The 13244-nt window shown below is 46.6% G+C and overlaps 1 protein-coding gene across 2 annotated transcripts in view; it reads right to left on the bottom strand.

The window, feature by feature from the left end:
- RTN4 (reticulon 4) overlaps window positions 1-11071 on the bottom strand; it is a gene marked incomplete at its 5' end in the record, with an annotated part of 39058 nt that extends 27987 nt beyond the window's left edge. Inside the window, 2 exons of one of the 2 annotated variants that reach the window (XM_080341185.1) lie at window positions 4581-4616; window positions 10606-11071. In XM_080341185.1, the coding sequence (XP_080197311.1) occupies window positions 4581-4616; window positions 10606-11071 (502 nt within the window). The remainder of the gene's footprint in view (window positions 1-4580; window positions 4617-10605) is intronic. The other variant, XM_080341186.1, reaches the window with a different exon arrangement.
- Window positions 11072-13244: the final 2173 nt, after the last annotated feature.

The raw sequence follows: 13244 nt of genomic DNA, 5'->3' as shown, positions 1-13244 counted from the left end.
GGTGTCCAAAGACCAAACTCCTCCTCAGGTCCCGCTCCCATTTACTCAACACCGAACTACACAATGGCTGGGCCAGCCACTGAATTCCAGGTTCTCTTAATGGAAGGGTATTGTGCCCACACCCAAACTTTATTTTCCGCACGTAGCTGGAGTGTGAAAACTGATTACATAAAAGCAGTATTTCCTAAGCAGCCAAGGAGAACCACCCACCCTCCCTCCACCCACATCAGAACAGCACTTTTCCTGCTGAGAGCAAGCAGCCAGAAGGACGTTTTCGTGCTGTGAGCCCTGTGTGGAACCTCCAGGCGAGCAGGAGGACAGAGCAGGACCTCTGCAGCTCCCACATCACCAACCCAACCAACCGTCTGCTTCAGACTGTAATTCAAATGACACGCTGAAAGGAATGGCGTTTTCTTCCAGCAATGACACTGGCACTGAAGAATCCTGTTCGCCAACAGTGGAGGGAGAAACCTTTCAGAAACAGAAAAGCAATGGGAATGTCCCATGCAAGGCGCAGGACAAGGAGCGTGGAAGCCACCTGAGCCAACACTTGCAGAACCAGCTGCTCTTCCCAGCCAGTGCTCCAGCGGTAGCGCTGGTAACAGCTGACAACAAATACATCAAGTTTTGTAATAACATCACATGTCTAGTGAAATAACTCCATCTGTAAAAGGACTGCGAGAAGGATACATCACCCAGAGTGGCTTTTCCTATTTGCGTATCAATGGCAGAAAACAGGTGATGGAGGCAAGCAAAGAAGCAACAGAAACTACCAGAATCCAGGAGAAAAACTTCAGAATGTGTCACAAGCTCAAAGCAAGATTATTGCCAAGTAAAGGTGGTATTCAAAACTCCTTTCTTGACCCACAAAGTGGGCCTTCGCTACAGCAAAGCTTCACCCAAAGATATAAAGCAAATCTAAGTAAAGAACTCTTATAACAAGAATAAAAAGACAGACTTTGTTTCATGAAACACATAAGAGTGAGACCTCAGAACGAACACAAGATCTCCAGGAGAAAACAGTCTCTACTCCAGACTTCAGCTGCCAAAAATCAGTAACGGTGCAGGTTAGTGACGCACCTGCAGCACCACAGTGGACAGACAGACAGCCCGACCTCTTGTTTGTGTGTGCTGTGACTTTGCATCAGTCGCTAAGGCAGCCCGGTCCATGGCTTTTAAAGAGAACTTTAGAGAGAGACTCAGCCTTGGCCAGGTGATCTTATAACATTTAGTAAAATACGAATATTGTATTCAAACATACACATCCACACCCCACACCCCTCTGTCCTTCTTTTTCTTATCCACATGTATGAACATATCCCCCTAATGTGAAAGGAAAAGCATTTAAGGAACAACAGAACGAAGTGATGAACAAAGTGATGCACAAAGTGATTCATTCTGATTGCATTCCTATTTATGACTAAAAACATTCAGCAAATTTTACCTTCGCTTTTTGCAAATTAAATATTCCCTTAAAAAAAAAGCCACCCACAAGCAATGCTGTAGCTTCTCCTTTCATTAATATGGCACACTTTGAAACTCTGTATTACGGTTTCAGCTAAAACATAAGCTCCACCAACAAGAAACAGATTCTGGTTTTGTATAAAAATAAAACCCCTGACACCAGCAGGACAAAGAGGTGGCATTTCTAACTCCTTTGACTTTCTGCTGACTGCTCACCAACCGGCGTTGTTACAACATACTGATACTACCCGCATTAAACTTTATATGTAATAGCAAAGTTTTGGATAAAAAGCAGAGAAGTAAATGGAAAGAGATGTCCCAGACCTCTAGGAAAGAGCTGTTGTGCTAAGGCAGGTTTGTTGTGCTCATACCATCCTTATTGTTATGTGTGAGCTCAGCTTTGGGGAAAAATATCCACTCAATATTTTCTATGGATAGACACAGAGTAAACTTCATGCTGATGCACAATTTAGCTTTGGTAGGAGACTATTAGGCTGCAAGAGGGCAGTTTCAGTCTTAATAAAAGCATTTCCTGGATGGGTGTGCAGGGGAATGCACGCTCCTTTTAAAATGAACCAACAAAAAATCGGGCAAAAATCAGCTTTTTAAGAATCCACCTTTGATGTTTCAAAAATTAACAAAATGGTTTATCTTATAGACCTACCACAATGGTTTTGAGGGGCCTCTCTTGTTAATACAGCTATTTAACAATAAACAGGGCAAAATTCATCCTCAAAATGCACACATGTAGTCTGAGCATCTTTTACAGACTCAAGGTTTTACAGAGCAATGCAAGACCCTCACACTTTGTAACCACAGGGAAGAACTGCCACAGCTTTTCCTTCTCCTGCGTGTTGATATCAAATTGTGAGTAAATTGTTATTTCCTCAGCTTAAAGTGTCAGTGACAACATACCTGGCCAGTTAGAAGTTAAATTAAATGATTTCAAGGAGAATAAAGTTCTTGGATGCCTAATTTCCTACTGCACAGCAAACAAGGCCACACAACTTCACAAGAACTTCCTGAGAAAAGCAGCTGCCTACACAAACTCCATTTAAATCATCTCCTGTTATGATGCAATTGTTCTAAATACGGGATTTCACCAAATACTTAAGCCATTCATGATAAAGCACATTAACTATTAATAGCATCTTTTCACATCCTTTCATCAGGCTGCAAAGCTACAGTAAGTAATTAGGTTCTCTCCTTTGGTTGTTTAGTTATACATGTAAGTTTATAAAGAGAAGTTTCCCGTTATCGACACTGAAATCTTTGAGGGAAGAACATGGGCTGCTACAGAAGATGGAGATTCCTGAAGATCAGTGAAAACAGGAGCTTCATCTTTAACATGTTGAGGGTATCAGAGCTGGAACCTCAAAAGAGTGTTAATAACCCAAAAGTGTTAACGACCCAAGAGTCTGGGTTGCTCACAAGGGCACCTGAGGTCTGCATGGCAAGTATCCCAGAGTGGTACCAGGCCTCACCTGCAGAGCCAGTTGCACTACACTGCACAGGAGACTTCCCAGCTCACGGTATTTGAATTAGATAAAGAAAACAAGTTCAAACCAAGCATTTTAAACAATGCAACAATCAAACGCCAAACGGATTTAAGCAAGTTTTTTTTCAGTGTTTTAATTTACATGGCCCAACTTGCTGAGCAATGCGGTCCCTGTGGCAAGGTACGTGCCATGTCATCTTTTCATCAGCCAAAAAGTGAAGAGCTAGAGACAGCCCCGCTCCCTGCAGCACCCAACTGCCAGCCCACGCAGCAGCAGATGGACAAGGAAGATACAGCCGGAATTAACCCACCGCAATTCCCAGATTGCCAAAGCGAGCACCCACTACAATGGTGGCTTTCAAAGGCTGTTGAAGACTTCAGACACAACTGCCAGGCTCCCCTCACTCTTGCAGCCATCTGGATCAATAACAGCATGGGCAGGATCTAAGCGGCATTTCGGAGGATGGCTCTATAACACCACTTCCTATTAAAAGCCCCTCCATTCATATGAGTATCACTGTTATCTCAAAGAATTTTATCTGGCATATTTTGTTATTAGAAGTAAATAAACAAACAAAGACACACAGGTCAGCCCCACAGAAAGTTCTCTTTGTTCTCACACCGAGAGAAGAAGGAATTCTCAGAAAACAGACGCACATACCTATGACGGAGCAGCAGTCCACAGCGGCTCCCCGCAGGAGAGGTAAATCCTCTGGAGAGCCAAGATAAACTGCTTGGCTTCTGAGCACAAACTGAGCTCATGGACGGACAAGGAATACACCAGAAGCACCACATGGATGAACTGTGTCTGCTCCCCATGTGTGGCCACTGAGCTCATCACAGACACCAGCAGCTGGGGTGAACACCACCCTATTAGCAACAGCTGGGGGTAACATCACCCTATTAACATCAGCTGGGGGTGAACACCTTCCCTCATTAACATCAGGTGGCCACAATCATTAACTGTTCACAGCCCCCTCTGAATGCTTCAAATTCCCACTTCACAATCCCAACTACATTTAATATCTAAATCACAAATGTATTTAATAGCAAAGTTTAGAATTTAGAACAATCTCACACAATCACAGATCCAGTGTTTATAGTCACTCATTTAAAATATTTTAATAGATGTGTAAACAATCTAGCCAATTGCAAACAGGTGCCCAGCTACACATGGCTCTAAAGATAAGTATTCAGTCTTTGGCAATATTTGTAACCAAAACAATACTGTGTAATTCCTCTAAACCTAAATAACTCTTGCATAAGACCCAGACTCCTTAACCATATGTTGAAGTAACGAACAGAAATTCGGGTTCTGGCAGTGCCTCAAAGCAGAAAAATATCATAATTACGCCAGAACTTCCTCAAAGGCAGGAGGTCTAAAGAGCCATGCAAATCCTATGATTATGCAGACATTATTCAATTTAATTTTGGAGATTATACCCATCATAAGATTTCCTTTCACCGATTTGTGCAGATGGAATTTTTCCCTGCTTTCCCCACAATTAAATAAATTAAACAGCAGATTAGCAACTTTATCATTGCAAAAGGATGTATTTATTAGCTAAATTAAAGAATGGAGATGCCACTGATTCAGCATCTATTCCCAGCACATTACCTTGTGTGACAAGCCTCTGACATAAGAGCTTGTAGTCTGTAAAATAAAAACAAATTGATGCATAAGACACCTTCATCTCAAAAGAATACGGACAGTCATTAGAGGATTCGTTACAGCCGTTAGCATTTGTATAAGAATACGTTTAAAGACACGAATAAAGCAGTGTGAGGATGACAGGCTGTCCTGCCCTCCCCATGGACACAGAGGACGGGATACGGAGCAGCATCGCACTTCCTGGGTTACAATAGATTTTGGTCAATACCGGTTTAACTATCCGCTTCAGTTTTTGGTCACCTGGACACAATTCATACACAAAGGAAAACTGATTTTATCTAACAGTGTGATCGTTTAGAGACAACTTGGGTTTCAAACTGGCAATCTATATCCCTTTGCCCAGAAAACGCAATCTTCCCTCCACTGCTACCCCAGGCGTTCTGCCTCCTCCAGATCCTGCTCATCCCTTCCAGCTCCGCAGCTCCAACCTGCTCTGGGAGGCCCCACACACGCTCCACTCCTTCATCTGCTTCCCCTGGCAATCACACAAGGGACACTGATGGACAGGCACCAAGGAATTGCAGCTTCTCAGAAAAAAGGGAAGAGCAGAGGTCACAAAAAACTGTCACAAACCAGTAACAACTGGATAGACACGAGGGTTTTGACATTAGACCAACAGCAGCTAGCAGACTGCGAATATTTTTAATTGGCAGCAGAAGCATTCGTATTTATCTCAGGCTTGTGTCTTATTTAAAGACAGCTTAATTAAGATGTTCTTCCTAGGCGATGAAGTTGATGACATGATTGTCCTGTTCATTAAAAAGCTGCAAGTTCCAGTACATTCCTAGGACACAAAGCACGTGAGGGGCAAACTGGGATCTCTAACACTTCTACATGAGGGGAGGGAAAAGAAAAATAAAACTATTCTTTCTTTATTCATCCGAAAGCAATAAATGGAGACAAACCCATTTAAAAACCATGGGGAAGAGCAGCAATTTAAAAAACATCTCTAACTTCAAATCTTCCTATTTTGACAGCTACAGCTAGCAGCAGATTGATTATTTCCACTTGGAAGATAAAAACATTCGACTGAGATAATTTGATTTTCCTCAGACTTTGTGAATATTAATAAGCCCATTATTTTATTGCTATTGTAATAGTTCTCCTTGATGGAAATACCAATTAAAAAAGCTATCCACCAAACAGATGTCACGCGGCTCTAGCGCAGAGGTCTCTGTACTGTGAGCCCTGAAAACAGTCTCTGGAAGTAGAAATTATGCAGTGTTTTCAAAGCATAACAGTAGTAATTTCTATTTTAGATCATAAAACAAGAAATACAAACACATGAAAACATACTCGACTGTTCTGCTCAGAATAGGTCTCACTGTTCACTATTTTTTACTTGGTAATAACAGCTTTTTTTCCTTTCATTTCTAATGCAGCTTGATCATGCCACAATTTTCCTCCTACTTCATGCATAAGTGTTTCTGAATATCTCAGGATCATTTATCTGTAAGATACACATTGCTTTACATTTTCTAGCCAGATAAAGACCAAGAACTATTTCCTTGCCTATCAAATATCTAGAACCCGAAGGACATCTTCAGATCGAACTATGCATGGCTAATTTTTGCAGCCGAGTTTCATAGTTACTATAGTAACACGCCAGCTCAAAAGAAGGTTTGTTTCATTCAAAATAATAATGGAAAACAAAGAAACAACTGAAGCACACCAAGACATGCCTCAAGTTGTAGGTGAACCGCCTTTTGCTATTCTACCAACCCCCGGCTGGGCTGGTGGCCACCACCAAGCAGCACTGTGGAAAACAGACACAACAGGCAGACAAAGGCACCGACCTCCCTCCAAAACAGGTGGCCAGCAGCAAAACTCCCACAGAATCCCCAAAGCGGGGAAAACCGGGCTCCAGGCTTACAAGAATGACGTCTATATGCCTTGCGCTAAGGAGCCAGGCTCCAAAACCCTCGTCCTCCTCACCCTGGGCACTGGAGGAAGAGGAAAGTGAAACATCATCCTCACAATGCACCAACCAGAAAGTTATACTAGAAAAATGCGTTACACAAGACCCATCTGCAGGCCACTCAGAAAGTGTATTTTTCCAATCACAGGTCTGCTTTAAGATTGTCTTTTCAACAACCACGGCTTGCTTCTGGCCTCGTGAGCTCCAAAGTGAGTCTCTTGACCTCAAGTTTTATATTCCAACCACTACTCATTTCCAACCTGTCTATAAATCAGCTGTTACAAAAGGACTTGACACTTTCCTTGCAACTTTGTACCAGTCAGCAGTAGAAAACCACTGACTGGGAGGCTTAAATATTGTCCTTGACTTACAGGAGTGTTGTTAGTGGTTATCTATGAGATAAGAAAAGATCCAGTGCTCACCAGTGGTGATGCAACAGGGTGGACAAGACAGTTGTCACTTCATAGACATGCTGCAAACTTCCTTAATTACAGACAGGGAAAACCAGCAGTTCCTCACTGTCTCCTAGCTTGTGGTTTGCAGGATTTCGACTCCAAGGGGAAAACTCCCAATGCAATTCAAAACGTCCCTGAGGGCTACATTGTTATAGGGTAGGTGGAAGCTGTGTGGTTTTCTCCTGGAAAGCAAGTTGAATGATACATACACGAAGCAAATACGCTCTCAAACTTGGCAGGACTATCCTTGCACACACTGGTTAAGAGAAGAAATAGCTTTAGAAGCTCTTTCAGCAGCTGAACTATAGGAGCAGGCCCCACTCTGCTAGACATCTCACACCACATGGCAATAAATAAAACAATACTTTGTCGAACTCACCTAGATGGGAATGCACAATGTGAAAATAAAGACAGTCGCTTTACTATACCAGTCAAATTGCTGGTTACTCTTCCCCTCATATGTCAATATAATGGAAACCATGTAATGGTTTCTACCTTTGATGTACGTAGGTTATGGGCACCTCTCTTGTAGCTTTACTGACTGCATTTGGGAGGAAAAAGGGCTTTTCACCTTGAAGAAACGCTGAAGATCAGTCAGAACATACTTTGGTAAACACAGGGTGCAAGTCAGCAGTGGAAATATTCAAGGACAGCTATATCTTTTTTCCAAGTTGTGCTGCTCACCGTCCTTAAAACCCCCACGACTCCTCTAACCGAGGCTACGCACACATAGCAGCACGCTACAGCACTCAGCAACACACACTTAATAAATCTAATAAATCTGAGGAGCATACATGTGGCTTTAGAATTTGCACAAAATGCAAATCACAAGATCTGCACATTCCCAGCACTGGATAAAAGGTTCACCCTACAGAGTGCACAGAAGCCGGTTTCTTGTAAGTGAATGGCTTCACTTCATCTGTCATTTTTGCTACCTACATAACAGTGAGGAGTAATAAAAGGGTCCAGGAGCACATAAGTTTCACTGCAGTCCTCTTGCTTGTTTTCTTCTCCAAATATTTATATTAGCTCTTAAGAGGGTAGGCTGCTGATACACAGACACTTGCATTACACACAATTATGTCACAGTCTCTCATAACAATGAAACTGAATACTTCTAAGTATGTAACCAACAGTAATTGCAAAGATTTACATTTTAAAACACCTCCAGATACATAAATAATACATTTCAATGGGCCATGAAGTAGCCCATACATTTTTTCTATTGTTATACTGACAAAAAGCAGCACCACGGCCTATTGTTGTAGGTAAAAGAATCCCTACTATTGTTAGAATCCTTGCTACAGGTAAGGCTGCTTTGTCCTTCTCTTGGAAATAGAATTTCAAAGTTAAGGAACTCATTTGATCCCAAGTGGGGTATTTGGACAGATCGTTTTAGCATGAACTGCCAGATGCAAAACCGAGAAAGAACTAAGTTTAAATGGATACTTAACATGCTTGAAACTAAGTACTCCTGCATCTAAGACGACCAAAGTACTCATGACATAACTAGACAATGCTTTTATCAACACCATGTGTTCTCATCTAGTAGTTTCAAGTTCTTAAAATATAGCCTGTAACATTCCAACCCATCATTAGACGAGCATTATGTGTTACACACCTTGTCTTTGGAAACCAGGTCTCCTAAAGATGCTGGTCCTCACTTCAGAGCCCTAAATTAATCATCACTGATAAATTCCATCCCTCCAATTAGGTTTTATAACACTTTGACACCACTTTTCAGCTCCACTACCTAATTTTCACACAGGTAGGTCTCCTGCACTCTAATAAAGATGAGATATTTCAGGGATTACTGTGTTCCTTGCCTTATCCTTCAGGGGGCAGGGAGGAGAAAAACAAACCAGCTCTGGAAATGCCACTTTTATCCCCACTTTTCCAAGCAACAGCAAGACTGGGTTGATTCTATTCCTTCCATTCTGTTCTGCTCAAACCTTCCACCGCTACACTCAAACAACTTGCCTAGAAAAAATCCTGTTCACTTATCAAATACCATCCATTCTCTTAAGTCTGTTGCAAGCGTTTGTCATCATCTGTCCTCCAAATGGTGGAAAAGTAATACAACAAATATCCTTGGCATATCACTACACAGAGAGATACCAGAAGAACGAAAAAGCAGGCTTGATGAAAGACAACAGCACAACTAACTATAAAGTCCTGTCACATATGCAAATAAAAAGCATGATGAAACCCCTCCAAATAAAATTAAATTCAGGTTTAACAACAGGAGGGGTTTTTGTCATTATTCCAGATGCCTTTTTTTAAATTAAAAGTATCATGTTCACTCATACCATGACATCAAGTTATTATTGAAATCCTGCGTCTTTGAAACATATAGAGTGTACCAATGCAACAATAGCAATGAAGAATGCACCATCATGATAACAAGGAACTTTGATCTGTTTGTTTTCACTGTTTTAATGGCCTCAAGTCAGCTTTTGCATTTTGAACTAAGCAAAAGCAGGGCCAAGGCACACAAGCAATCCGCATGCAACGCATTAGTCATGCTGGGTCAGCTCCTGGATTAGACCTGGCAATACGGGTTTTGGCACTCCGGCAGCGCTGGCAGCTGCGCAGGGGGCGGCACACCCTCCAGTGCTACAGATCTGAACAGGGGGTACCCGGCGTGAAGGGGTGACCCCCTTAGACAAGCCCAGATGACACCCATGGCTAGCCATCCAGGAGGCACACGCAGGACGTCAGGTTGACATTTTTCTCCCAGTACTGCCACACCTACAGCACCAAGCAAGCCCGTACGCCTTTTGTGCTTTCACACATACTTCACTAGTTTACATTCCCTCTCGGGGTTTAAGATTCGTTGTCTGAAGCCGGAGAGCAGAGTTTCCCACCAAGGGCCGCACTGTTTGCCAGGCCCGCAGAGACGCCCATCCCCTCCGGGTGGCAGGTTTAGGAAAGGAGGCAGCGCTGCTCCCTAGCTCCTCGCCCCTCCCAGCGAGGTGATTTGTTTAAAATCAGTAAGATTAAGAGCACCTGTATTTCCATGCCGCCCCGCCCAGCGCCGGAGGCCGCGGTGTCGGGCCGCCCTGCGGGTGAACCGTGCCCGGGACAATGCGGCGAGGGGACGGGACGGCGGCAGTTACGCCTCGAGCACGTTTTGCCCCGGGGGAAGAAGCGGCGGGACCCCCGCAGCCGTTACCAGCGGCTCTGCCCCCAGCACTCCCCGCCGCGACGCGGCCGTTGCCAGGCGGCGGCGGCCTCGCCCCCGGGCGGCCCATGTGCGAGGCGGCGGCCGGGGCGGCGCTTCCCCCCTCCCGCCATTAGCATAACAGAGGGGAGGAGGAGGCAAAAAGAGAAGAAATTAAAGAAAAATAAAAAAGGGGGAGGGGGAGCCCTTTTTCTCGCATGAGCTGCGGCGGGGCCACGGGGAGCGGGGCCGCGCCCGGCGCGGCTGAGGGGAGGGAGCGATGCCGCAGGAGGCGGCCGAGGGCCGGCAGACAAAGGGACCCTCCCGGCGGGGTAGCGAGAACCGGAGCGATTCGGGCGAAGGCGCCCGGCCGCCAAGAACCGCTGCTCCCCGCCCGGCCGTCGCCCTCCCCGGCCCCGGGGCGGAGGCACTCACCAGCCGAGCCGGACGAGGACCCTCTTTTCCGGGGGCCGGCGACGACGGGGAGCTCGGGCTTGGGCGGCTGGGGCTGAGCGGGCCGGGCGGGGGCCGAGGGCTGCTCCTGCGCGGGGGACGGCGTGGTGGCGGACGAGGAGGAGGATGAGACGGCTCCCGGGGGGCTCCAGTCGGGCTGCGGTGGCTCCGGGGCGGCGGGGCGGGGCGGCTCGGCGGGGCCGCCGAGGTCCAGCAGCTGCGGCGGCCGCTCCTGCGGGGCTGCGGCGGGGGCGGGAGCCGCGGCGGGCTTCCTCTCCATCACCTCCAGCTGCTCGTCGAAGTCTTCGTCCTCCTCTTCCTCCTCCTCTTCTTCCTCCTCCTCCTTCTCGTCGTCGAGCACGAACTGGTAGTTGAACTGGGGCTGCTGCGGACGTGTTGGCCCGGAGGTGGAGGAGGAGACCAGGGGCGACTGGTCTAGCTCGTCCATGGTGCCTGGAGCGGGCGGAACAATGAGTGCGCGGCGCTGGGGCTGTGCCTGTGCCGGCTGCGGGGGGAGGGCGAGCGCTGCGCCGCCGCTGCGGGACCCAGACTCCACGCCCTGTTGAGTCACCGCTGGGGGAGGCGGCGGGCGCGGCCGCCCGCACCGCGGCCCCACCCGCCGCGGCGCTGAGCGACGGCGGAGACACCCAATAGGAGCGGGAAGAGGCGCGGCGCCGCCAATGAGACGCGGCGCTGGGTGCGGCCGCCTCATTACTATGCAGCGCGGGGCAGGGCGCGCAGGCTGGGAAGCGGGGCCGGAGAACTCGGGTAAAGTTCAGCGCAGAGAACGCGGGCGGGCGGGGGCGGCCCCACCTGCGGGTCGGGGGCTGCCGCGCCTCCTGCGGGATGGGGCCGGGGCGAGCCGGGGATCGCCCCATCCCTGCGCGGGCAGCACCGTGACAGACATCTTGTGAGTGCGTGTCGTGATTCATCACTTTCCTCTGCCAGCGCTTGGGTGACTTTCTGATTTTTTAAAGAGCGGTCAGACCTCCTAAGATGTTAAAAAAAGGACAGGGTGTGGTGGGGCTCCCCGGCACACACCAACCGCCCTGCGCTTTCACTCACCCTGATGTGACCAAGGGGTCCCGAGGGGGCTGAGGCTCCTTCCCAGTCCTGCTCCATCTCCCCGGGGATGGAAGTCATAACCAAATCATGATGCAAAAAACTGGAAATAAAACAGAGAGCAGACATTTTTCAGAAGGGGCAAACTTGGTTAAGCGCTCATGTTGGGTTAAGCCGGCCATCTGAATGAACGGATCCAACCGTCTCTGTAAAGTCTGCCTGTGAATTATGCAACTCGTGCAGGAGGAAACGGCAGCTTGTGCACAACCCAGAAGTTGGCGTCTCCCTGCGTTAGGCCGTGATGTAGTCTCGCTTTCTGCTCAGAGATGGACCATTGGCCAGAGCCCTTAGGGTAACACTTTAACTTAAATGGCGTGTATTTGGATGCCATTTCCACCCACACAGCTACCACAATACGACCAAAAGAACTTAAAATCCTATCTTTTATACTATCCTGACATTATTATGGATTTTTAACCCAAAGATGATTTATTCTCCCATATGTGCCTGTATAAAGAGATTAGTTCACGGAAAGGTTCAGAGCACGCTAAGTGCAGGTTGGATGAGACACAAGAACCGAAGGAGGAGGAACCACAACTCTCCTGTTCCTGCCGTGCTGGATGGGATGGACAAAAGATGCATGTGGAAGGAAGCGGTGACGCTGAGTGGGATGAATGATTCCCGGGCAGCACTGCCCAAGTGTGGTCCATCACTGTATCTATTTCATTCTGCAGGGGGAAGAGTCCCTAGCACGAAAATGGGGTTAAATCTCCAGTATTCAGTCACTTTCTGAAAAGCAGGATGGAACACACGGAGAGACTCTACAGGCTCCCAGCATTGAGTCCTCTCTTGTCTCAAAAAAACATGTCATATTCATTGCACGATCTGCTTGAACCCAAATATTTGAGCATGGGGTGGGTTGTTGCTGCTGTTTTGCACTTTTGCCTTTGAATTCTTCTTTTCTCTGCATTTTATTTTCTAACCCGCTCAAAAGAGTAGAGTTTGTGCAGCCCTTGCTTGCTTAAGCTGCGCTGTCACCCTTTCCCTTGCTCCGCTGTCACCTTCAGCCCACCCAGCCCCAGCAAGTTCCATGTGAGTTTCTTTTCAGAGATGTACAAAACCATCAATATTTTCTGTCTCTGCCAGAAATGACTGGAAGGAATGTGAAAAGTATTCCTAAAAAATGCAGAGAAGGCAACGCTGTTATCTCAATGGAGATAAAAGTTTCTCAGCGGGTGAATAAGCACTTAACAACCTGGGAGCTCTTTAGATTTCGTTCTTTTCCCCTCAGATTTTGTATCTTCTATTGACAAATCATCCGTGTATATTTCAAGTCAGCTCTTTTTACAGTGATATAAGGGACATTACAGTGGCAGCAGGATAGATGGATTAAATTCCATGTGTTGTTAAACATAACCCATGGAAGTTCTGGCTAAATTCAATTCCTAGTTTTATTGTTCCATCTCTGTTACAGCCAGCGGACAACGTGCGGAAATAAAGACAGGACAGGCTCTATGGCTCCCATCAAAACTGAGCCAGTTATTCATTTGGTTCATGAT

Source organism: Nesoenas mayeri (assembly GCF_963082525.1).
Source record: "Nesoenas mayeri genome assembly, chromosome: 3".
Classification (NCBI taxonomy): domain Eukaryota; kingdom Metazoa; phylum Chordata; class Aves; order Columbiformes; family Columbidae; genus Nesoenas; species Nesoenas mayeri.
Note: the sequence above shows the minus strand (reverse complement) of the source record. Positions and strands in the feature narration are given on the sequence as shown.